General features: G+C 46.7%; 1 protein-coding gene across 1 annotated transcript in view; it reads right to left on the reverse strand.

The window, feature by feature from the left end:
• The window catches only part of LOC135911500 (eye-specific diacylglycerol kinase-like), a 481,563-nt gene extending 457,762 nt beyond the window's left edge, over positions 1–23,801 (reverse strand). The window contains exon 1 of the mRNA XM_070526840.1: positions 23,749–23,801. Coding sequence (XP_070382941.1) covers positions 23,749–23,786 — 38 coding nt within the window. The 5' untranslated portion in view covers positions 23,787–23,801. The remainder of the gene's footprint in view (positions 1–23,748) is intronic.
• Positions 23,802–27,354: the final 3,553 nt, after the last annotated feature.

Raw genomic sequence — 27,354 nt, forward strand, 5'->3', positions numbered from 1 at the left:
TCGTAAGCTGGAAGGGCGATGCTGGCTTAAATAAGATGCTGGGTTTGTTAGCCTGTCTGTCAGCGCACCAAGCTACTCCAAATGATCCCAGTGCGGACTGCCCTGCCTGTGGACTAAGGGCAACATTGGACCATGTGTTGTGGGAGTGTGAAGCCATCGGCTCCTCCTTCAGCGAGGATAGGTGGGCTGCGCTCTTGGGCAGCCCCGAACTCAACGACCAAACCCTGGCCGTCCAGAGTGCCCGCGATCGGGCCGTCAACCTCGGCTTGGCGGTCCCTACGTGGGACTAGCCGGGTGGCGCGGGGTCTCCCCTGCGTCTTCTCTGGACCAAAATAAAGTTACTTCACTCACTCACTCACTCACTCCAAATGATGGGCGAAAATTAGGGCACGCTCAATGATCTCCAATATACACTAAAGCTATCGGCAAGTGCCATCGAACCCTGTAGAATTTAGAAAAAAATGACAGACGCTTCTGTAGCGTGCAACATACAGGTTCTGTTTTCCCACAAGCTGACAATGCCCCGAAGTTCCAAACCGAACTGGCGCTACGAGCCTATAGTGCGTACGGTGCCTCGATGTCAAGCTTCTCCGTAAGGTGACGCTGATATCGAGGCACTCTATGCAAGGGAAACTATGCTAGGGAAACTATGCTAAGGAAACTATTCTAGGGAAAGCTAGTGAAACTATGGAACATGTTTTATTAGAATGTGAAGACGTCTGCCCAGCGGTTAATTTAGGCACCCCTGACCTCCTTGAAGCCCTTGGGTTCAGCGAGAGCAGTGGAAAAGGTAAACATGTCCGCGATAGGGAGTAGTAAGAGGCGATTGGAGGATTGGTGGAATAAAAGTAAGCAAACGACAAAAAACGGAGACGAACAAAAGCACAGTTCGCATTAGGGGATCAGAAAATTTGGATGTGAGAGTTCATAGTGCTTTTTTTAATTGTTTAACCTGGGTTGGACACGAGGCAGTATAATAGTAAGAGCTTGGTGGCGCAACCCACCGCCCCATTCCAAAGGGGCCGCTCATAACATCCATGCGTCCTATTACTGTAAATAGACTACCAGGAGGCGTGAGAAAGAATGCAAGAGCGTCAGTTAATTTGACGCAAAGAATGGGATAGAAGAAGGACCACGGAGGATTTACCAGAATGCGAAGAATGAAATTAGAAGGGAAAATCTGTACGATAACACAAAGAGCAGTGCCCTGCTATTCGACGCTCGAGCAGGTTACCTTAGGGCAAAAACATACCGGAGCAATTATTCGGGAGTAGATGAGGCACGTGCATGTTGTGGCAAAAGTCTCGAGAACACTCAGAACATCCTAACGAAATATGAAGAGATTCACCCAGAGAGAACCGTAGATAACATACACCTTCGAGAAGCGCTTGGGTTTAAAGTGGACGGAAGCATCAACCGGTGACCAATCTAGATAAGCAAGAGAGGTTTAGAGTATTAGCGGAAAAAAGCACGGAAGAAATTGATACGACCGGATATCTTACAGTCATGGCTAGCGGTACAAGGTAGACTTTGAAAGGAAAAAAATATATTAAGGAGATGTAAACAAAAATGCTAGATTAAAAACTTGTATAGCATACCTCATTAGAACGAGCAAGCTAGGCGACTATTTTTCACCGCCCCGTTTCAAAGAGGTTGCAGGAAAACCATCGTCATCATCACCTCATACGGCGACCTATGTGACTGTATGTTTGACAAGCAACCATGGCAGCTAGATAGAACTTGCTGCATGTGCTCGAAAATGTTCCATACAGCACGCTGGCCTGTCTGCTGGAAAGAGAGAGAGAGAGCTCTTTATTAGAAAAACAGAGAATTTTGCAGGCGCGTATATAATCGCTGGCATGCTACTGTGTATAAGGATGGGGAATGGGATCACTGTCTGCTGGAACCTTCTGCGTTTTTTCCACCCACAGTTATTCGTGTCCACCGAGTTGAATCTGATCTGGTGGAGGGACGCTTGTGGCCCGCTGAGGCCTTGCAGCGTATCAAGTACAAATAATAAATCAAATACCGATTCCAATTACATACCAAGCTGTCCATGTGGCAATTTCTTCTGCATGCCCCTCGCGTCACGTACTGATGTACTGATGCAAATAAACACCATTGTCAGTGTCATTGTCAAATACGGATTGACAACTTTGCACGCTGGTGCAGCGTATTTCCGAGACAGATATACAGGTGACCGTGTGGCTCCGAAATTGACGGGGTGATGTAGGATCGACAGAGGGTATACCGTGGTAGCTTGGCGCCTTAAGTGAGGTAGTCCGCGACTACCGCCAGTCCGGTAGTCCGCGACTACCGGCAGTACGGTAGTCCGCGACTACCGGCAATCCGGTAGACCATGACTACCAGCAGTACGGTAGACCACGACAACCGGTAGTTCAGTATTCCACGACTGTCACCGCAGTAGTCTGGCTTTGACGTTAGTTGTTGACGTTAGTTGACACCAAGGTGGGAAAACACAGCCGTAGCGGCCGAACGGAGCTCACATCACGTTCGCGCCTGTAATAAAAGACGCCCGCGGCTATTCGGCAACGCCCAGCCATTCGTGTCGCCGCCGGCGATTCTTGTTTTTCCGAATCGCCAGTGAAGACGGAGGTAAACAAGGAAGCGTGCCGTGAGAATTCTCTTTTGAGATTTGCTCTTGAATTTGCTTTTGATGGCGAGAAACAGAGGAAGTGTGTGTGTGATAGAGAGATAGATGAGAATGAAAGTGAGAGAGAGTGCGTAAGGAGATACAGAAGGAAAAAGAGAGAAAGAGCAGCAAAAGTAAGGAAGGCAATCAGGCCGCGCCTGGTTTTCTACCCTGCACTGGGGAAGGTAGAAAGAGAAAAGACAGGGGAAGAGAGAAAGGGAGAAAGAAAACACAAAACAGCACAAACGCCCACACATAACAGCGTTCACCTCCGAATAAGAAGCGGTCACACAGCCCGGTTTCTTTTAGAAAGCGCACCATGGTTATAATGGCTTCAGTGGAGATCAATTTCGGGTCTAAAGTACCAATGCTTTAACTCCTGTGAGTGATCTGTTGCCATGCAGGCATTGTCTAAGGCTCGCAGAGGTTATATTCGTTGATCAAGAGGGCAACATCCCAAGAATGTTTTGTATGTTTCGCTGCAATCTAACGTTCAAATTGGTGCACGTACTGCCATTTTTCTGTTGATCGACGTTAGCTCATCATCTTAATAATCCTGATCACTACATAATCAACAAAGCTCTAGATAGTTATGACATCCTTAGACCGCTGATTATGATCATTATAATTATATTAATCATCACATCCTCATTCGGTTGATGGTTACGGTTGCTGCTGCTGATGATGATCTTCGTAATGATGGTGATCATAATGCGTGCTTGTTGCACATTATAATTCTGCTGCATGCAACGGGATATCGTTCCGGTTCTCGCACTCCTCAAAGATCACCCAGAAACGCGCATTGATTTTTACCTCATCATCAGGCTGCCGATGATTGTCATTACCATCAGTCGATTGAACGTCGCATCATCCTTAGTCTATTGATGATTACGACGATGCGGTAACCAATAGGCTGTTCCTGATGGCGAAGACACTGATCTTCATCATGAAAGTGGCGATGCGTTCATGCAGCGTTTCATGCTTTCAGCCGCTCGCATCGTGGCGTACTGGCTCTTCCAGTTACTGACTCTCGCAGAAACGAACAGAAAAAAACCACGTGACCCATTGCGCTACGATTTGCGGGGACCTAGCCCCGCGATATGCATCGACCTCTAGAGGCATTGCGCACTGAAATAGGCCACCAAGAGAGAGAGTGCACTTCCCCATGTTCATCACCGAAGCACTGTCGTTCGGCTCTACATACCCCCACGACAGCGGCTGAGCTGGGCGCCTTCGGAGAAAGACAAGCATCCGATGGCACTCGCGGGCCGCGCGCACTATAAATATATCCACCGAGTTGAAAGACCCGGCTCACGTGGGCCGCTCCATTTGACTTGCAGCGTTCTGGGAATCCGGCGGTGAACGGTGACGGCTGTTTGTGTACCTTGTCAGAGCCTAATGCACTATTCCTCCGCAGTCGTTGCGAAAGAGAGAAAGAAGCGTAACAAGGTGGGGGCGTTGTGTACAGCTTCGCACCACCAGAAAAAAAAGGATGCTGCCCTCTTTTGCAGGCCAGCGGTAGCGAAATTTTGACTCGCGTAAAAAGCGAAGTTTCCGACAGTGCACGTATCGAGTAGCATTCGGGCGACAGATTTTTACGTTCGAAATACCTGCTCGCAACAATAACCGTTTTTAATATCGAAACTACACAAAGAAAAGAGTTTTGCCAGTACCGCTCGTCGGAAAGGACGCATCGATCCAGAATGTTGAGAACCAGTGCGACTCCTCGGTGTGGCCTTCGAGACTTTCGGTAGCGTCCACGGTTCGCCGAGAAATCTCGGAGGAAACATGCTGAAATTTACTTTGTATCCGGTAATCACGAGGAGCACGCGTCGTTTGCCAATTTGATATTCGAAGGCTGTTATTAGGGAAATGAGACAGTTACTAGGCCAGGGGCTTCGCCAAAATTGCTTCACTAGTGGGCGTATTCATTCAATTTAGCGTAAGTGAAATTTGTTCCACTTCGAGATTACGAAATACCGCATAAAAATAAGGTGCGAACGAAAAATGTTACGCGTAACTACTATAAAACATGCGCGATTACATTGGCACATTCCGCCCTATGTGCTTATCCCTTTTGTCGGACATCTTTCTAGCGTTAGTTAACAGTGCTGGATGACAAGTCTGGATTAGGCGTAACGTCAAGAGACAGAAAGTGAGCGGCGTAAACTGCAAAGAAAAATGGGGTGGTCGATGTTATCCTAGTTGACATTGAGACGACGGGACATGGATTTGGGCACACCGCGTGATTAGCAGCGCAAATCATTGGTGAGCGATTAGGACAACGGATTTATTTATTTATTTATTTATTTATTTATTTATTTATTTATTTATTTATTTATTTATTTATTTATTTATTTATTTATTTATTTATTTATTTATTTATTTACAAATACCTCACGGGCTTCATGTAGGAGTATCATATCAGGGGGACTCGACAATAATTTTTAACAACACGAGATCAAACAACATAAACTGAAGAACTAAGTATTATACAATGGTAAAATGTAGTATATATGGTGTAACATCGTAATAAAAGAATACATAGAAGGTTTTATACAAAATTGAGTGGGCCTACATGATATCCCTATAAAATCTATAAACATGATTACAAGTGATCACGTGGTTAGCAAAAACAGTCACCAGATGGTCAGTATTCTATTTCTTAATATCATATGGTTATAAATACGGACGACATCATCAGGAGGTCAATCCATTGGCCACTTGCACGTGGAAGCGCAGATGGCTTGAGTACGGCTGAAAAAACGAGTCAAAACTGTGTTGATTATGAAGCCTACGAGACATGCGATGTGGTTTTGATAGTGGCAAGGTATTTTCGTGCGCGCTGTAGACTATCTTATGCAACAAACGGAGAGTGGCTATCTTCCTACGTGATTCCAAGGATGATGGTGATAAGGAATTCATCATGTCATCCACAATGGACTGTTTGCTATATAGTCTCGAGCGATGAAGCGTGCAGCGTGGTTTCGCACAGGTTCCAGTAACCTAACCATCCTAACGATATTTCTAACATAACGAAATTATGCGCAGTTGCGGACGGCAAAAAGTAGTATGATGAGTTAGGAAATTCTCAGGCGCATTATGAAGTCGGCATTGCAACACAGATTTAAATTGAGATTACTGTGGGAGGCCTTCATCAAGCAGAAGACATGAAAGATGACTCTAACGATGATGACGATGACGACAATAACGAGGATTTACGCATACCATTCTCGACTTGTTCCTGCATTATTTGTCTGAGCATACAACAATCGGATTCTTGGCGCCTCTTTCATTCTTGGTTAAGGGACGTATATTGAATGATCATATTCTCCGTGCGGATCGCGTAGTTGAAAGATATTGCGAAAGCCTCTGTTACGCAGCCCGTTAGAAAACGAACTCGCTGCATCTTGGCGCAAAAGCGCTAACTCTCTTCATTTCAATAAGCACCGTTTTCTCTCATTACTTGCACGCCCAACGTAATCCTTCTTACGGAGTGACAGTGGATTTTCGCCCGGCGGCTGTGGCTACATCTTGCATACCAGAGATCGATCCAAGTCAAAATAAAGAAGGGAGCACATGGCTTCAACAAATAAGCCAAAAAGAAAAAAAAAGAAAGAAGCTGCGAACCAAGACAGGGACAGTAATTTACTGATGGGCGCACTCTCAAGACAAACGACTCACTTAACGTCGTTAAGGGACACAAAAACAGCCAAGTCGAAGCCAAGCCCAAAGCCACGCGCCAAAGGCGGGCGTGCTATCACGCTCGGCAATGCCCTCAGGCAATGGTGCACCCGGTTTGTTGTTTCGGTCGCTAATGCCGAAGCTCGGCTCGGTTTGGCTCGGCTCGGCTTAAATTAAGAATGTTGTTTGTCTCTCCCGGCTATTCTGGGGGACAGCGGCTATTATTCACGTTACCACAGTCACAGCCAGCACTTAGAATTTCTTTTTCTTGCTTCTCATTTCATGTACGAAAGACGAGAACTGAAAAGCAATCGCTTAATAGAAACAAAATCACTCTTGTACTTTGGTACAATCTCACCCCTGTATTGCAGTGCGTTGCTCCGTTCGATCGACACTCCACTTCGACTCAAGGAAGCAGATCGTAGCGCCGCTCCTCGACAGAAGTGGTCACTGCGCTTCGTTGAAACTCGACAGAACTTCTTGAGAAGCGTAGCGTTTCGTTCAGTCAAGAGGCGGCACTGCGATCAACTTTGTGAAGTGGAGAAGGAAAACAAGAATTGTGGTAATTTTTACGTGCCAAATGCAGGATTTGATTATAAGGCACGCCGTAGTTGGAGACGTAGGAATAATCTGTACCACCAGTGATTCTTTAACGTGCACCTAAATCCAAGTGCGCGGATGTTTTCGCATTTCGTCCCCGCCGAAATGCCGCTGCCGTGGCCGGGATTCGATCCCGTGACCTCGTGCATAGCAGCCCAGCACTATAGCTACAAAGCAACCACGGTGAGTGAAGTGGTGACGGAGTCGACGATCGTGCGAGAATACGGGGGTAAATTCAGTTCCACTTAGGTTCTAGCTATATTAAGTTGTCAAATGTTGCGTACATTTGCCACTTATGCCCGGTGAAATGGCGTTCCATATAAATATGCAAAATGAATAGGACGGCATTCCACACATTGGAACATTTTACGTTTTATATACATGTCAACATACGTGTAGAGCTGCATTCCAGATCAATAGCCACTGTTATCTGTAAAAGTGCCTTACATTACACGTACCTACTATCCGAAACATTTTCTGACGCACCTTAACCTGCAAGTACGCTTAGGTATGCGGGACATCACTGGAACACCACACTGTTCACACATTTATAATTCCGTGTATTCATAAAGTAAGAGGTTCAAGTATATGGAACGCCGTTCGATATATCTTGTATCTTATGGCGTAAGACAGCGTCGCAAGGACAATGATAAGTGCTAGATTACTTTTCACTGTTCTAACACTGCCAAAACTTGCATGGATTTGGCAGTGCGAGTTCAAAAATTAATAGCCAAGAAATAAAATAAAAATTCATTTGTGCTACGAGGACAAAATAACCATTTTACTTTAACCATGATGGAGGCCACTATGTGGGCAGGCTGCAAATTCTTTTATTTTTTTTACTCCTCGAAAATGTGGCTTCCGATCACACGTGTCATCTTTCGCACTTACAATGTGGAAGGTAATAAATCCCCTTTATTACAGAGTCGGAGGTATGATTCGGTGTCTGGGAGCTCTCAGCGTATGCGATGAGCTTTGAATTTAGCCGCAGAAAAATTACCATTATCTAACGCGCAAGTTCATGCGAGGTGTTGCCCGCATACAACTACCACAGACGTGCACAGTGAATAATTGAAACACACTTTACCTAACTGGGGAATACAACGAAGCTGACTCAGCAGTCGCAGTATCTTAAATGGCATCCATGGCCTTCGTTTCCCAACACTAAACGTTTCCGATTCGCTGTAAGTAACGCTAATGTAATTATCAACGCTATGTCAAACGAACCAAAGCCTTCTGGTCATTGTCAACCGGAAACTCGGAGGCAAACGTCGGAGGCAGGCGCGCGACGCTCGAACTACCGAGATATACCGTATTTACTCGAATGTAATCTGACACCTTCGTAAAGGTGATAATGCATGAAAGTAGAGTGGTCGACGTAGGCTCGAGCAGACGTTTCGCCCGCAATCGCTGTGCACCTAACTCCTGGTTAGGTTAGGTTAGGTTAGGTTACAGCACCTACAAGTACGTTCTAGGTACCATAGCATGTAGTACATAGGTACTATAGTACGGAAGCATATTCAGAGCACTCTGTTGAAGCTGACGGCATTGCGTTAGCCCCTTCTTTTTTCTTTATTAAGAAAAGCGTCTCATCGAGCGGGCATGCTTGTAGGTTTCGCACTGTTTGACCTCGTGAAGCGCATAGGAAGTGGACGATATATGCATGCTTGTGAGAAGCCTCGAAAACCTTTACAAAATGCATGTTCTTTCTGCAGGCAAATACATTTTTATCGCGTATACCTTCGAGGAATGTAAACCGTGATGGCCGAGTGGATAATAGCTTCGCGCTGTCGAGCCCGAGGTACAGAGTTCGACTCCCGGTTGCAGCGGCCCTTTGTTTAGGTCAGGCGAAATGCACAGACGGTGGTGCTGTTAGGTTTAACTGCACTTTTTTTTTTTGGGGGGGGGGGAGTCACCTTTCTAATCATGGGGGGTTGGCGTTCAATCTATCCCGGCCTAAATTCGAGTAAACACGGTATTCGCAGCAATCCCGGGGCACCAAAGCACGAAGCGGCGCTTCCCGTAGCAAACAGCAAAACGCCCCCGCGAGGCCCGCCTCGCGGTCTCCTCAGCGGCGATAATGTCGTTAGCAACGTCTCGCGTGCCCCGTTCAATTAGTGCCACTCACGCACGAGCTGATGACGAGGCCCTCGCGAACAAGAGCGCGCGAACGGCGGCGGCTTCCCATTTCTCCGTTCGGACCGTTCTCGTCTTTCACGTGACCTATAGCCGGACCCCGTGCACACAAAGCGTCGTTCACATTAAAGAGAACGTCGGTGAACGAGCTAGGCGCGGGGTGCAAAAAAAAAAGTTGAAACCTTGATTAGAGGCCTCAATGTGGACACAGCAGCAAAGGAAGGGGACTTCGGTACCTATTTCGCTTGCTTGCGGGGAGCAAGAACCAACAACATTTACATAATGCACGGTGCTGGCCCGATGAGCTTTCCGTTCGCATACGAGAGAACACCGACAAACAGTACGCGAAAACTATGAGACCAACGGAGATTAGTATCGAAGGTACACTTTCCGCACTATCGACATTCTGTGTCGGGTGTCTTGGTTTCTGCGCTGGGGAAAAAGAAAGAAGCCCGTCTCTGATACTCGTTCCGATATTACACCAGGGTGGCTCGGTAGTCGGGGGGGGGGGGGGGGTTCTGCTGCGTCATGGCTGTCTCCTAAGTTCGATTCACGGACAGAAACTTCCAGTTGCGCGATTCAGTCAGATTGCAAATGTGCTAGATACGGAAGCTGAAGGCGGCCTCGGGGTTTAACTCGGATAGCGAAACAATGACAGCAGTACACCAGCTCCGTTAAACTGAAATATGATTTTGCAAGGACTGGTAGGTGACACGTAATCGGTGACCATGTGCATTACTTGGAACGCACGCAATCAGGCACGCGGAAAAAGAGAGAGGGAGCACAATATCAGTGTGTTCGCCGTCGTCGTACAGTGTTACATCACCGAAGGAGCCCACGTAAACATCCGTTACAACTTTCTGTCCCTCACGGTCAGCTGCCAGTATTTTAAACTGACCTTCACCATCGCGTACTATGCCTAGAAAGCTCGCTTTCTTATGCTTCCAACAGAAAAGAAGCCCCAATTCGCTTCGCGTAACGCAAATCTTCCGTAAGTTGTGTTCGGGCAAACTGGGGCGGCAAGCGCTAAATACTGGCATGAATACGGCCGAATCTTTCAAGTAAAAGCCACTCTTCCTTAACTCGTTTTTCTAATGTTTTATGTTCAAAAAGAGCAATCCTAAGAACTGCCCCCCGTCACACTAAACTAATGGCTTAAACAAAGTCAGCCACAACTTGGCTTTCAGTACGCCTCCGTTACTTTATTTAACTATTGTAGTAACTTAGTCTTAGGTCTTTAGGTTTTTGTTCATTAAATACAGTTGCGGGCTGCAATGTCACTGAGGATTGATTGATCGACTGATTGATTCTGTATTGGTTTATCACATATAGATGTGATGGGAGGCGAAGGGAAAAGCCATTCAAGGATGGCTTGAGGGAGTCCTTCGCCCCCATAGTGGCAAAGACAACAGCAGAGGCACACACGTTCTGTTCACATGGTCGTACACTTTAGCAAAACCATCATATTAAATACAACATTGTCATACAGTTTGACAAAACCGTAAAATTGAACACATCATTAGTTACTGTCCAACGTAGGAGGGCCTTATATGCTTACACGCTTGTTGTCTGTTTGTTCCTGCCCACTTTTGTGGAAAATGTATTCCAGCTTTGTGGAAAATAACTTTCTCGGGAAAGACAAGCGCACTTGCCTATTCGAACCTGGCGTTGGGCCGATGCGCATTTGTAATATACTTCAAGTTCCTTGCGTGTTCGTGTGTGTGCCTGTGTGTACGTACAGCCGCGGACAGAATATTATGGACCATGAAATCTAAGAAAAAGCTGAATATCTCCGCAACCTCACAACGCAATCGGGTACTTGCATTTTGGACCTCGACTAGAATACGCTAACAACGTTGTCGTGGACAGTTTTACTGGTTACTGCTCCAGGCTGCTCGGGAATTGAACATTTTCGGAGATCCCGTGGTCCATTTTATTCTGTCCGCGACTGTACGTTCGCATGCGTGCCTGTGGCTGCTTGCAGGTGTGTAGCACGGATCCTGTGCGCTTATTGAATCATCTCCCTGGCAATGGAGTAATTCTTTCTGCGTGCCTACTTCGGAGCGAAGAGAAAGAGCAATGTGATTTTGTACGTATTAGACTAACGAAAATTACTGAAACATCAATCCGCGTAGCACGTTGATCCAGGGACGCTAGAATCGACAAATTTTATTAATTTTGTCGGGAGGTGGGAACTGCGGCGGTGACACGACCAAGACGGCATGACAAGGACGGTATCATACTGGATGCATGTTGGCATCTGAGGGACGACGATGCACTGAATACGATGGCATGAAAACTGAAGCATAATCACGATGACAGCACGATTACGATATAATGGACAGTGCACGACGTCGACGGGTTGCAGATGGTAACATAACGACGACATGGCGGCAATGTGATGACGATACTAAAGTGATGACGATGGGAAAACTGCAGCGTGACGACGATTGCAGGATGACAACGGTGTGAAGATGGAGAGCCGGATGTCGAAGTTGCGCTGATGACAATGGAACGACCGGGACAGCATCCCGTCGACAGTATGATAACGAATGCATGACGAGGACTGTACGACGACCATGAGATCACAACGACATGAGGACAATCAGATATGACCCCGACTGTATGCTGACGACGACACCTATACACGACGATACGTCGTCGTGTATACACCGTATACACGACGACGACGGTATGATGAAAGTCGGATGACGATGATGTTGTACCATCTGATGGCGATGGTACAACAGTGACGCGTTAACTACGATTTAGTGACGGCATTATGATTACTATACAAGGAAGACGAAAGACTGAAGGAACGAAGAAGGCGGTATGACACGATGACAAGACGACAATGCGATGACTTGCTGAAGTGATGACAATAATAAAATGACAGTGTCAGAACGAAGGCATGACTACGATGCAACGACCGCGACGGTATCACGACCCCAACACGTGGTACCTCGTGACTCAAGCTATTACAAAACTCGGACCAGTGGGTCGAAGTAGAATGCGTGACGACGACAGCATGGCTAGAGTTAGATCACGATTGAACGATTGAACGAATGGACGATTGAATCACCATGACGGCATCCCTCTGGCAGTGTGACGAGAGAAGCATGACGAATGTATGTCGACGATGGCTTGACAACAACGGCATGACTAGTGCCGGATGACGAAGCTGAAGTGACCGCGATGGAGCCACCCCAACGACATCGTCACCACCAGGCCATACGTAGTGCCCCAAGCTATCATCAACTTCGGCCTTTTTTATTATTACCAACTTCAACTTTTTTTAGTTCTTTCGCAGTTGTAAAACTTTCACTTAACGAGTAGGAATTCCCGCATACCATCCGCTCAAGAGTTACGCAAGCTGGAAAGATAATAAGGCACGAAATGCCAGTAGGGAACCACTATCCCGCAAACCTTTAAAAGAAACAGTTTATTTTTTCAAAAGGTCGGAGAACGTCAGCGTCACGTACGTATAAGCTCGGTCGCATCGTTTATTTATGGTAATATTATTCGTTCTTATCAAGTTCACGTTACGTGCAGTCCCCATGGCAACAGCTTCACAGCCATATCCCCTCCCCGAGCGTTCAATCACTAGAGTGCAACCGATTCCACACTACTGACCTCGGGGTCTTTTGTAAACGGAGTAAAATATTCGCGAAAATATATCAACGCGAGAAGCGACACGGTCTTGCATGCGTGTGTGGTATTTTTTTTCGAATGACCCGAGCGTTGAATTCAATTATCCGATCGCCCCCTCCTCGTCCGCATCAGCCTCCGCGCTCGCGCCCCCTCAATAAGACGTGCGCACAAATGCAATCTCTCTCCGCTACGTGGCGCCACCAAGTGCTCGCTCGCTATGTCTGTTGCTTTAAATGTCAACACGACTTTGTCCCTCCTGTCGCGAGTCGCAGATCTCGGGAAGCCGCGGGAAAAATCCCTTCGTCCCGAAACTTGTTGGCAGTGAAATAGGCAGCTGCTTGGAAAAGAAAGAGAGAGAGATATATATAAATAAAGAAGACAAGAAATAAGAGCGCACGTACTTGTCCACTAGAATAGCCAATGCTAAAGTATAACGGGGTGTATTGCATAGAGTTCCCAATATCTTTGCCGCGACAAACCTGGCATTTCCAGTCGACGCGGCATTTTATTTTTATTTTTACGCGGGAAAATTTAGCGCGCGGAGAACGGCAGAAGCCGGTGGTTGGGAAGTTTTGGGAGGGGGGAGGGGGATCACGTTTTTTGCGAAGCGAAGCTGCTCGGATCTTCTTCTCGCGTAGTCAAAACAAGTCGTGGGTCGCGGGTGGGACGAATTATATTTTGCTCGAACTCGGGATTTGGCAGCTCTGCAAAAAAAAAAAAAAGAAAAAGATGAGTTCGCTGAGCGTAATTTGACCCCTTTGTTTTCCCTACATGCGCTGCTGAATTTTCAGATATAAAGATTTGAAGTTATTGAGGAAGGAAAGACCTAGAAATAGACCGGTGTGCTCGCACACAGAACAACGCAGTGCGGCACGCTTGAAAAATACCGTTGCGTATGTTTTCAGTACGGTTTTCGCATACGCAAGAAACGTTGATTAGACGGGCCCTTCGACGTACATATTTGAATGCCGAGAAGGATGATCTCGCGGCCACATTGAAAGTAATATGTTTGTTAACATCACTTGGCTTCACGATGATGAACGGCAGCTGTACAAGATTAATCCGCAGCCTACTAATATGGTGCCTTTCATAGCCTTCATGTTACTTTAAACCTTGCATTATTCGATCAGTAAACTAATCAATGCGTCACTCACTCACATTATTTGTTGGAAACTGTGGGATCGAGATGGATACCAGGACATAAAGCTGCATTGAGCAACGTGATTATGCCCTCTCTTCTAATGAGAAGCTGTATGTGTTACTCTTGACGACCGCCTGTCATTCTACAAATGTTGGGCGTGGTTATGGTATACACAGTGACAAATATGACAACACTGTTGAGGCAGTAGTTTGAGCACATAATGAAAAAAAAATTATTGGGTTTTACGTGGCAAAACTACTTTACGATTATGAGGCACGACGTAGGGAGGACTCCGGAAATTTCGACCATCTGAGGTTCTTTAGCGTGCACCTAAATCTAAGCACACTGGTGTTTTCGCATTTCGCCCCCATCGAAATGCGGTAGTCGTGACCGGTATTCGATCCCGCGACCTCGTGCTCAGCAGCTCAACACCATAGCCACTGAGCAACCACGACGGGTCACATCGTCATGAAAAACAAAGATAGTAGAGTGACGGAGTAGAGTGTACCTGCGAAAGTTAACACAAAATCTCTGAGCAAGAATCTTGTATGAAACCGGGTCCGATGAAGAGACCGCAATATCTATTGTGTGTACCATAGCCCTTGGACTGAGATTCTCTGTAACTTGAAGTTACTGCGAAGTTTGGAACGCTTGTTTTACTGCTTTGACCACGGCGCTGACTATACTAAAGACTTTCGTTCTAAAATTCATCGTGTGCAATGGCGCATCAAGGCAGAGCCGAGAAGTCTCTGGACTGCGTGCTTCCTGCCTATATGATCAGCAAAGGCTGTAGCTCCGCTGCAATATTAGGACGCCGGACAACCATCCATTGTTATTTGGGACAGTACATGCACAATGCCCAGTTAGTGCCCTCGAGAGGAGAGGTTCAGTTGCAGTGGAAGACTACTTTAGTACTGCCGGACATGTGCCAACAAAAAATAATACCAGGCATGACATTGCGAACAGTTCTATGCGCAGAAAGAAACGTTAATTTTTTTGTTGTTTCCTATTTTTCTCTTCTGTGTGTACTTGCCACGGGCTTAACTGCATTTTGTTCTTATGATCGTTGTTTCATTTCATATAATTTATGTAATTTGGCCAATCGTTATCTTCCTTATACGTAAAGTGGTGTAGCCAGAGGCTCAGTGCTTTCAACCTTTTTTCGTTATGCGCCGTTTAACCTTGGTTACCCGAAAATGTGATTACGAAACCTTGTTAATTATAGGGTAGTGAATGCACTAAGCGATTTTGTTAAGGCATTTGAGGATGCGGATTAATCAAAAAGTGAACGCGCTCACTTAGTTCAGCAGTCAGCTGCGCAGAATTGTGAAGGTTTCTCGTTCATTTGACTGTTTATTCTGCAAGCATGCATTACAGGCGAAGCGAAAGGCGTACACAGATCTGCAAGGAAAATCATGGCATGCGTTTTTGCGCCATCGCCTTCCACACTCGAAAAATACCGTGATTTCTTGCTGAGATGACTGCAGGCAATTCTGGCGCTGGGATCGCTCAGATACCGCAGGAATGGCCGGTGGTACGTGGATACTGGTCGAATATTCGTGCTTCCGGCTTCAGACGTATCTGTGGAGTTATATGAGTAGACTTCGGAGCATTAATACTTTCTTTTCTTGGCTCTCGAAGGAAATGGAGACGTCTGTGCAACCGCACAGACATCGTGAATTGTTTGCATTTGCGGACGCACTCATCTTGTTCGAAAATGATCCATTAGCAAGGTCACAGAAGCCACGCGAAGCCAGAAGGACGAAAGTGCACGGACGGACCATCGTTCGCGTACAAACCGTCTCGTACTAACCAAAAAATTCTACTAATCATCATTCCCGTGCCGGCGGAACCGCAATATTTGCGGGACGTGGCAGACGCTGGAGTAAGATTGCCTTCTGCTTCGTATTTTGCAGAAACCTCTGCTCTCAGCAGCAGACGACCATAATGCAGACGCGCGCCACGCGTTACAAGAAACGACTTCAAAAAAAACACGCGCACACACAAAGAAATAACGACGAAAAAAGGCGACCAATCGTAGCGGTCGCCGAGGCGAAAATTTAGTGTGAGCCGCAGGCACGAGCTCGCACTGACCGCGAAAGAAAAAAGAAAAGAAAACGAAAAAAAAAAGAGAACAGGCGCGCGTGCGTTGAGAAGCCGCAGGAGGCTGCGTTGCAGAGAAAGAACGCGCGCAGTTTCGGCCGGGCTTCGATTTGCGGACGGCAAATCGATGTGCAATCTTCCGGCGACGATGCCGCCTCACGCCTCGCAAGAGGGGGTTTGCGTGCGTGCGTTCTCGCGTCCGGAGGCAGGGGGGGGGGGAGGGGGGGGGGCGGGAGCGCACAAAGGGCCCCGAAAACAATACGAGCAATTTGCCGCGCGCACGCATCAGCGCGCTGCGCCCCCTCTAGCGGTCTGCGCAGCAATTCAATTTTGCGAGGGGCACGCAACCGTTGGCGGCGAACGCGAGAAGGAGGATGGTAAATTAACGAACGCAGGAAGGAGCGGAAGGAGGAACAAAAGGAAGAAGAAGAAGAAGGGGAAGAACAAGAGACATCGAGAAAGAGGGAAAGGGACCGAACGCCACCGGTCCTAGTCGGCTGCTGATTGGTTGTTCCTCGAAGAAATTGGGCGTGGGAGGCATCGACGTTGAAAATGACAATGCTAGAAAATTAGAATGGAAGGAAGCCAATTGCTCGATTTCTTTTAATTAAATGTCACTCAATGCAAGCATACACTGAGTAATTATTACGGTACGTAAACGTGAGAACGTAAGAAATAAAAAAAAAATGCAGCGAGCGATAAATCTCGTCCGACTAAGGATGGTAATTTATGATTAGTTTCTTGGGAATTTACGTGCCGGAATCACGATACGATTAAGAGTCACGCCGCAATCGGGAACTCCGGACTACTTCTCACCACCTGAGGTTTTTTAACGCGCACCCGAGGCACGGCACACGGGTGTCTTTGCACTCGGCACTCATCGACATGCGGCCGCCGTGACCGGGATTTCATCGCAGCGCCGTTGCCAATACGCCACCACGGTGGGTGGCGATCTGTCCTTCTTTCTTGTCATTAAACGTCTTTATTTTGAAGGAACGACACAAGAGGTAACAAAGAAGAACGACGCTGCGAGCCAAGCCAATCGTCGTTGATGGCATTACGCAGCAGAGCACTCAGTTTAATGACATTAATAAGACATTAATATGGCCCACAGTGGCCACGAAACACGCAAAAGCGCGCTTTGATAGCATTAACTTTATATAGAGCAGCGGCATAGCTGGGAGTCATAATCACCGCGAAAAAAGAAAGAAAGAAAAGAAAGTGAGAAGGAAAAGACTGTTTCTAAGAGTGTTATTTGCTTATACTGTCGCAGTGTGAGATTATATAAAGAAATTTGAGAAGGGAGGAAAAGGTCGTAGAAGGAGAATGGCAGAAGAAACAAATAAGAACATCCTATCTCCATGTCGCTTTTTACTCCTACTTGTCAGAATGCATGAGCTATGTTTTGACTGTCCTCAGAACAGTCCTGAAAAACCCGGTTGATTCAAGGTACTTAAATAATAATTAGAATGATTGATACTGCATTGCTGGAGTTTGCCAGAGCCATAATATGCGCCTTCATGTGAGAGCGCCTTGACACATCGTTGCAATAATTGTCCTGCATACGGCACGCTATGCTTGATTTATGTGATATTCCATGGCACCGATATTACTTTTACATTCCACCTCCGTTCTCTCTATTTTACTCCTGGAATGTTATAATAACTCGATAATTTAGGTTGAATCATCGCCCGTTTCTTTAGATGACTATCGTCGAAGAGTCTGTTTCTGAAACCAACTGTCTTGGACCACTAGGGACCACTAAACTAAATCTAAAAGGAATAGACCTGTTAAAGTCGACTAATGCTACACTTAACAGTTTCCTTAAACGACCAAGTAGAAAGGTGTAGCCTTTGAGCAATACAAGAGAACTGATCGTTTAGTTAAAGGAAATTGGATGTCCAATAACCATGTGATACCCAGAACATGTGATCGAGGGCACTTCTGCTTGCCATTTCGCAGGACGGTCAGCTTTGAACTATATGCACGCATGACAAGAACTGTTAGAGATTTTAGTACACTGTATAAATGACGAGAAGTGTTAGAATTCTTGCCATACCTAACACGTGGGTTTACTGACTTCACATTAATCTGTACGTACCTGATCCATTCGTAATCTGTTGTGGTCAAACCTACGTTGAGCGACTAGTGAAAAGATAGCTCAGTTGCTGAGCAGTCCTGTCTTACAGGCAAAGCACGCTTTACAGGAAATAAAGGACAACCGGCTTGTTCGACTTGACAGAGCTCACACGTAAGAGTAAAATTCTACCCTAAATAAACAAAACGGGTAAAAAACAAAGCAGTATCACGATAGACGTCACGAAGAGGAAGCCCGATGCACAAATGTATTTACAGCTATGTACATCGGGAAAAGTTAGGGGTAATCCCGCAGGCTGGTGCAAACGCAACTGCAGGAGACAGTCCAGCACTTCCTCTTCGTTTCCCTCTTGCGCGCATGGTCGTGTGCAAATGCGCCGCAACAATATTTCCTGGAAATACTTAATTTTTCGTTATAATCAATTGCGGAGCCCGTTTCTTAGAATGGTGAATATAATAGTAGAAGATAATTTACTTATAGAACGTTAAAGATAGCATACCGAGATAGATAGATAGATACCGAGATAAATATAGCGCACAATGCCTGTATTATTTGATTATCCAGTGTCTATGGTAATCTGACGGCCTTCTCTTAATTGCCTAATAACGTAAATTTCTATAGTCAAGACATTGCAATGCCCTATAAACAAACAAAACCTTGCTCTAGTGGAAATTCATTTGTTGAAAAGTGCAGCGACAAGTTCAGTTTCTTTGTGCAGGTGTAACTGCTCAATTGCTACACAGACAGCACGAGTTTACGCAGAACTACCGTACTCCATCTTCGCAACCCAACCAGCGCAACGTTCAAGCGCCCGGTCAATATCAGGCACGTACAAAGGCAGCACGCCGAACGAACTTGTGTCGCTACCTATCGGAAAAATTCTGTACAACAATCTCGCTTGACTTCGTGTGGGAGTCTTAGGTGCAGAGCGCACGCACTTGCATGTCTAAAAACTCATCAAGCATTATCGATCCAAACAAGAGCGCGACTCCATGCCCAACGAGTGGGGCCGAACTAATGCGCAACTCAAGTTTAGGACACTGAATCTCAGCATCAGTGACACTGAATCAATGACACTGAACAGATGTTCCTGCACTACGAATGGTCGATTGATTTGCTCTCGCTATGCCACATGCTTGCCACCTGGTACGCTCAGATGGTGGGGCCACCGCACATGAAAGGCGCTGGACCCTTGTTTGACCCATGGAACAGGACAGATTTCTTATTCGATTGCTACGGGCTCCTTGGAATCCCGTATGTTTTTTTTAATCTGCGTTCTATTTTCGGGTGGATTACAATTCTTTTTCTTATCACAGGACGTATTATTGTATGTACAGTCGTGAGCAACAGTATGGAGACCAAAGGTGTCGGGATATCTTTTTTTTTTGCCCTCTGGGCATTCCGGCTGAAATCAAGAGCACTCACCTATGTGCGCTTGTTCGACCAATACAGCGTAGTAAACGATTCCAGGCCGCGGAGCTGCAGTTGAATATATTTCAAATTTTTGCTGACGCCCTGGTTTTCAAAACTTTTGCTCGCACATTACCTTTACCGAGCAGCAGGCCGGAGCCTGGCACTTCCGCTAGATCATTTCTTCTTAAAAATTAAACCCTCATTGTACCTCGTCAAACTAATTGGGTCACGGGACTCCAGAAGAAACTAAGAAATGTTCAACTTGTTCGCTTCGTACATAAACGATGATAAGCAATTACATCGCTAAGTAAAGCATTGGCAACCCTAACCCAAACCACGGCGTTCTGCGTTTGCTGGTATCACAGACAGCTTGCCACGCCTACTTAGTATAGCCAAAAATAACGTACAGCGCAAAGGACAAGGACAGCGATAGACGACATACACAGCGCTGACTTCCAACAAGGCCGAAACACCAAGGCTTGTTGGAAGTCAGCGCTGTGTATGTCGTCTATCGCTGTCCTTGTCCTTTGCGCTGTACGTTATTTTTGATCATGAATAACCAACTAGCCCAAGCAACCACCCTAGTATAGCCAGTTGGCACATGTCACAGGATAGCGGGCTTGTACGTTTAGTGGGTACCTTCTATATATCTTCTTAACTCAACTGCCGAAATGTAACGCTCTAAATTTGGAGAATACATCAAGCGAGTATGCTGAGCATGGAGCTAGCGCCTCTGGAAGTGAGCTTCAGTGACACTATTATGTGGGAAACGTATTCGTGAGGAGCGTATTATCGAGGCTCGATTACACGTTTTTTTTCTCTCTCTCTCAAAATCGACTTCCACCGGAAGGAAATGACAGCGTGCGTGTTTGCAGCACTCGCTATCGAAAAACGCGCACGAAACATGAGTAGTGAAACACTCTGTTGCCATGAGACAGAAGCCAAACAACACCGTGGCGTGCACCAACAATAATAAAATGAGAGACGTACACCGGTTGTCACGAATTGATTCGCGAACGAAAGAAAAGTATGCTAATGAAAAACGAGTTATCTCCCACAGCACGCCACGCTCAAAGGGTGCATGAGCCAAAAAAATCGACGCAATGGCGGCATCGAACGAAGAACAGTCGGACTCACGGAACTCCGAATCGAAGGAGAAGGAGTTCAAAGAGGAGGAGAAGATCGTAAGGACAATGGGAAAGGGTGAGAGCCCACGTGTACCTCGCGCCATCGGCTCCATCTTGTGCAGCGAAGGCTAGCCATGGTGTCAGCCAGTTGGGAAGGAGAACCGAGCCTCAGCTATGTGAACAAAAAAAAAAAAGCATGGCTCACCCATCCGCGTGCTGCTAATACTTCCGACAAGCTTCCACTTAGCCGGCGTCACGAGTTGGGCTGATTACGCTCGGGCGACAGAAGAGCCCTTAACGACGACTTTTTATAATTTGCAAGTCGGCTTCTCAGCAACACACGTTCGGCCACCCCAAGGAACAACTGGTCAGCGTTCGAACGAAGGCGAAACGCTGGCCACATATGCTAGCATATGCTAGCTAACATATGCTAAATATCTCGTGGCTTGGCGCGAGAGATGCACCTACACATTTTCCGTTTCGTGATGAGAGCAAACCGTGTTTGGTTACGCTGTTTGCAAAAAAAAAAATCACTACAAAGCCATTAGTTAGGCAAACTGCCTCGCGGAAAAGCTAGCTTTAAAATTACGAAAAAACAAACAAATGACTCACAATTAAAAAGAAAGGAAAAAAACGCCAGTCGGGCTGGAGCAGCCGGCAGGTTTCGCCGCACTGCAAGACGGCGCTGAGGCTGAGTATAACGTGCACGACAGGACTAAGAGCAGCGGCACGGGGTAAAGCTTCGCGCCGATCCATACAATCTCGGAAAGTTCTCCGAAGATACGTGACACGGTTCCATCCGAATAATAAATGAACGACTGCAAGGCGTGGCATGTGCCGTGATACCTGGGTGCCATTCCTTTTGGAGAGCACGAGAATATCAAAGCCGCAAAATTCTGAGGCGGAGTCCTCCCGGATGATCGCGGGAAGGAGAAGGGACTCTTATTTCTGCAGCCTTTGGTTTAAATTGGTGAGAAGCTGTAGTAAAGTTCGTTATTTGTTCTTTTCTTCCAATGCATGTATGGAAAAAAAACATGACAACAGTCGCAAAAAGGCCGGACCCGTTCTACAACGGAATCAGTTTGAAAAAACGCCGCCTCCATCTCCGACGATTGGAGCCCAAACGCCGAAATATTTCAATAATTGTTTATGAACTGTGTTCATGAAAAGTTTCTTTAGTTATGTTTCTAGGTAGAGAAAGAAACAAAAGGAAGTAAACAGATTTTTGCACCTATGCGCTACAACTACTACGTCAAAACCCTACAAAATAAAAAGACGGAAAGAAAAGTTATTTAACGGTTGTCGCTTCGAAAGCCGAAAAGTTGATATGCCACCCGCGGAAAGTGAAATAAATTTGAGCGATGGTCGTAACTTTTTGTTTATTTTTGCTCCATATATTTGCCGGTCTTTGCCGATCGTTCCGCCTAGCACTGAGAGTTATCGTCCCCTCTCGTTTCTGTCTTCATCTTTGAAGTTTTACTTTACCATTCGCTTGAAAATTTCCCAGCACGTCCTCCTTCGGAGAGTCAAAGCGGCCTGGCCAGTCGACCAAAAAGAAAACTAAGCCGGGCGTGACAGGAATCGCTAAGCACTGTAAAGCCTCGGCAATGGAAGCCCGCGAATCGAGCAGCTCAGCTGAGGAAGAACTTCGAAGTTGGTCTCCTTCGTATCGTACCAAAGGAGCAGGCGGAATTAGGCCTCAAGGTTATACATATCGGACGCCAATGAAAAAAAAAATAGCCTAATGAAAAAAAGGTAAACCGAATTCAGGGAGTGACGTCAACTAGTAGAACTTTCTGTTGGGCTAGCTGACGTCACTGAAGTACTAAAGCGCCAAACAGACGACACAAGAAGAAGCGCTCGTCCGTGTCTCTTCTTGTGTCGTCTCTTTGGCGCTTTAGTACTTCAGTAAGGTCAACTAGTGTTGCAATGCGGGCTCGTTGTTGCGGCACCTTGGAATGCTACTGCCGCGAACACATGTGGGCAGCACGCATAAACGAACACACATAAACGGCGCTCAATTCGAACAATATGCTTTATCTCCGGGTACCAGACCTGACTTATGCCCCCCACCCCCAGTCTCAGCGAACACGTTCATTGACATAATACCTGCTACATCATACAGCTGCATATAAATATATATATATATGACTTCAAGGTAGTCATCTAGTGCTGCCACATGGACACTATTGAAATGTTGATGCGCTTCTTTAAAAAATAAACAAGTGGCTACTGCCGAACTTTCAGCCGCAGACCCAACTTTCTTGAGAGCGGTCCGTGTGCGGTCGACCCGTGAATAAAGTTGTATTTCAGGAAGGAATCAGCTTTTCAACTCTATAGAGGGCTCAATTTTTGTAAATCATGACCACACAGAATCAACATACAACGACGCTCAAAGAAGCATAAGGAAAATCAGCTGTAGTTGAAGTGTACAAGTTGAAAATAATAGAAACAGGCAGTAAAAGTGGTCATGATCAACAAAGATCGAGCCCCTCGGTGTCCCCTCTTCTCTTGTTCATTCGTAGCTGTTTTGTTCGTTCATTTTGTTTGTTCATCCGTAGCTGCTTTAGCTATTCATTCTTCTGTTTTGTGCACATAATCGTGACTGACAAAAAAAGAATTGAGTGCCACGGATTCCCATAGTGCTCCCACTCATTGCGGTATTCTGTGAACGTTAAAGCATTTATAAGAGGACATCGAAACTCCATAAAGCTTACGAAGCAGTCGTAGTGGTTTCACGTTTCGCAAAGGCCTTACAGCGCTATGTACTTTTTTAATTTTACAGTCTGTATCGCATTTAGCTCAACGCAAGAGCATACTGAATGAACATTAAACCACACAATGACAGGCACCAAGCCATTAGTATACGTGTGACATCAGCTTAGACTAAAGTCGAAGTTTCAGTGACTGAAGCTCAGACATGCGGAAAGCATGTCGCGCTCTTGGTGAACTGCTCTTTTATCTACGCGCTCATTACAAGAATAAAACAAAACAGCAATGGAGGCTTGTCCTTCACACTATCTTCCAAACTTTACCCTTGGCCGGGCATAGGACGTAAGATATATCTTTCACCTTCCGTCCTTTCTTTTTTCCAAAGAGCCCTCGCTTCCTTGAGAACATACGAAAACAGAGCTCAACTTACTCTTCGAAAGTTTCTTCGTCCTCCAACTCTGTTTCCATTGGCGAAGGTCGAAAGCACTCAGAATTCCAGCACCACCAGTGCCATGCGAGAGTCAGCAACGTCACCGCTACAGTTTTGCGTCATCCGTCCAGCGCGTCCCACCGCGTGAACCGTCCACTTAACCAGGTAAGCAAAGCGTTTAGTTAGGAGTCGGGGGCATACAAACAAACGCACCACAGAAACACTCCCTCAGTCCGCGCGTCTCCCTGCCTAATTCGCTCGCAACACCAGACACCTCGATCGCTTTCCCAGAATCAGCTTCGTGCCCTTAAATGTGGCAAAAAGCAGCGCGCGTCTCGGGAAAACGTGTATCGGACGTTTGCCGCATCGCCGGTGACCGGAACGCCTAATCCAGTTAGAAGGAATCCCCCCGTGGACGCCTCAGCGGTCAACACGGCCCCGATGACAAAGAGTCCCGTCCCTACGCCAGCCTCACCGTCCCACCCCGTCCGAGATTCGCTAACTGGATCAGCTTCGAGCGAGGTCAAGCGGTTAGAGAGGGGCAACGAAAGAGGGGCGTTGTCGACAAGAAGGCCTAAACGCTGGACCGAGGAACACGTGTTAGGCTTACCGTTTGTCTCACACAAGCGGCAGTTAAAGCAGGCCATGGCACGGTCGTCGATCAGTTCTCAGTTTATATTTGCAACACAGAGTGGAGCACCCGATATGCGCATGCGCATAACTGGGCTCTCAGCGCACATTTTTTAGCCAGAAACTTCGATTCGAAATCGCTGCCTCTCAACTCCTACCACCGACAGCAACCGCCAGCTTGGCAAGGCTCTGTGACGTCACGAACTGAGGGGCCACCTCTTTGTCGTCTGCTTTGAAACAGTTCGAGAACACATCAGACGTCGCGCTCCGCAACGCTCTAGCACCCGACGGCGTAGCAACGCATTCGCCGCTGAAGTGAGCCCACAATTCGTTCACTTGCGCAATAAAAAAGCCGTACGAAACTACGCCGACACGCACGTGTAAAACCGGAACGACGCATGGCGGCCATTTCGTATGTTTATCTCCTTAGCTCCTGCAATCTCTTCCGCTGTTTGCAGTGCACAAGAGCATGGCTTTCGAGACCGGCTTCTTTTACCCGAACGCGCCGGCTCATTTCGTCACCACCTAGTGTCACCAGACTTCTTTACGGGGGTTCAAGTGCGACACCAAAAAACTTGAAATACAAATTTTCCACTGCACTCAATGCACTCAAATTTCGCCAACTTGCTGCGGGACGCGTACGGGTTAACGTGCAATGCATAATTTAAGATCGAAAACTTGCTGTCATGGCCGCTTTAAGCAACCACTGACCTACAATTTGGAAAGTTGTAGAAAGCTCTGCTGTAGGCTTGTAGCACGTAAAGGGTGATACTGAGCAATTCTGGAGGTTCGGGATAGCTGAAAGCAAATAAAACAAACAGCCTGTCTCGAGGTGCGAGACCGGGCGCCATCAATATTACCGCGACGTTACGACCTAGAGCCAATATTCGCTGACCTCGTACCATCATCAGGCTAGGTACGATGACATCGTGCATAACAAATAAGGAAGTGTACTTCGCGCGTTCATTGGGACTACACTGTCGCGTGGCAGTCGCAACAATCACTGTAAGGAATCGAGTTTACGTATCATGACGTTACGACTCATCTACCTCTTGTTCACCGAAACCGAAACTGATTCGTACGTTGCAACACGTAGTACACTAGTAAGCTATTTAGGGGTCTCTGAAACATGCCAATAGTATGCTTTTATAGCTTCACAGGGTTTATACTTTCATTTAGAGCAGAAAAAATTAGAAGTTGAAGAGACCGCGTAAGTGTACTCCTTGAAGACGGCTTGTGGCGCTAGCAGGGCCTGTGATGCTCGATCACACTCTTAGGCAAGAAGGTGATGAGAAAGACGTGTGGTCCAGACAGCCAAGGGCCGGCGACCCCGGCCCCAACATCCCGTGAGCCAGCGTGAAGTACGTCCTTCGAAATGCGCGAAGTTCTCATTGCTGCCGCGGCCACATCGGATCCCCGACAGGATCGCAAATATTTATCCAAGGACTGAACGAGATGTAGACGCGGACTCAAGAGACTGGCCTGCACGAAGCTCTCGGAAGCCACTATGACTGCAAAGCAATGTAAATACCGGCGACGTGAGGCAACCGAAGGAACTTGAAGTTATGTCAACAGAAAGGGATGAGTACAGTCTATCAGTACGACATGTAGTGTACACGACACGCACCGTGTACGGCCCCAGCAAGTAAGTGAAGCATACCTGCACATTGTACCAACACAGTCAATAAGGGTATACATTAGTACTAGCTGCGCAGCATGCCTTAGCGAACAGATATGCGCAAATTAAAGAACTAAGGCCAAGCCGATGTTAAGCCAGGAGGTTAGCTAATTACACTAAGAAGCTTTCACCTACCAGTTTTTAACTATCTAACCGTAGTGACATGCATAAGTTTCTCATAGGTTATGAAGGAGCTCCCTTGGCGCGCGCGCGCCTCTGAACAGGAGGAGGAACAAAACAGGAGACTACATAGCTACATGTGTTCAATGATTTTTTTTGCTTGTTTTTTGCTTTTTTGACTAGCGAAAGTGTTGGCTGACGCTCATTCAATAACTCGCCTTTTCTTCATCGTTAGTCGCACGCCTTTTCTTACGCACGGATTCAGTAAAAGCTAAACAGCGAATATCCACATCGCATCGTCGCGAAGCAGAACAAGGGGCGTCTTTTACTCTCTATGACGTAACGGTGTTCAGAGCGAGACCCCGGGTTCGAATCCTGTCTGCGGCGGCCACATCCCGATGGTGGTGGAATGCAAGAAGGTCGGTGTGTCCAGATTTTTGTGCACATCACTGAACTCAAGGCTACAAAGTTTAATCGGGGCGTCTCCGCCATGATGTCGCTGATGTGCATTCATGTGCATAAGGTGCATTGATCATGTGTCGATGTGCATTCAGCCAACGTGCACATAAGCACACGCTGATATGCACGTCGCTGATGACGTCGGAACGCTAAATACATCTGTTACGATTGCGTGATACGAACGTTTTAGGCCGAAGATGTCGACAGACAAGGCTGCATTTGAGTTGGCGCAGGCTACACGACCTCATGCATTAAACGTAAGTACGAGATGTCTAGATGTCTATTTAGTGCCGTCCTGCAACACAGTCATTAAACCTTGCTGGGTCATATTCCTGGGTCATATCAAACTGGAAACATTATAACTTAAAGCTTACCTAATCAACATTGATTAAGTGATCTTGGGACCATGGTCTCGGAAACCGCAGCCACAAAGACCACAAAAGCGCTGCTGCGATATCTGAAAGCTATCGGATTGAGTCACCGTCAGTGACCCGGACTGAGTGACCGATCGATATCCCCAGTCGACTTCCCCTCCTTTTAATATTTCCCTCCCCTTTTCCCTTTTCCCAGTGTAGGGTAGCCAACCGGGCTCAGTCCTGGTTAACCTCCCTGCCTTTGATTTATGATTTGCTGTCTCTCTCTCTCTCTCTCTCTACAGCTCTCTTGCGCAAATTACCCTGATTTTTTTTCTTGGGGGAGGGGCAGAAGGGTTTAAGCTC

Source organism: Dermacentor albipictus, chromosome 10 (assembly GCF_038994185.2).
Source record: "Dermacentor albipictus isolate Rhodes 1998 colony chromosome 10, USDA_Dalb.pri_finalv2, whole genome shotgun sequence".
Taxonomy (NCBI): Eukaryota; Metazoa; Arthropoda; class Arachnida; order Ixodida; family Ixodidae; genus Dermacentor; species Dermacentor albipictus.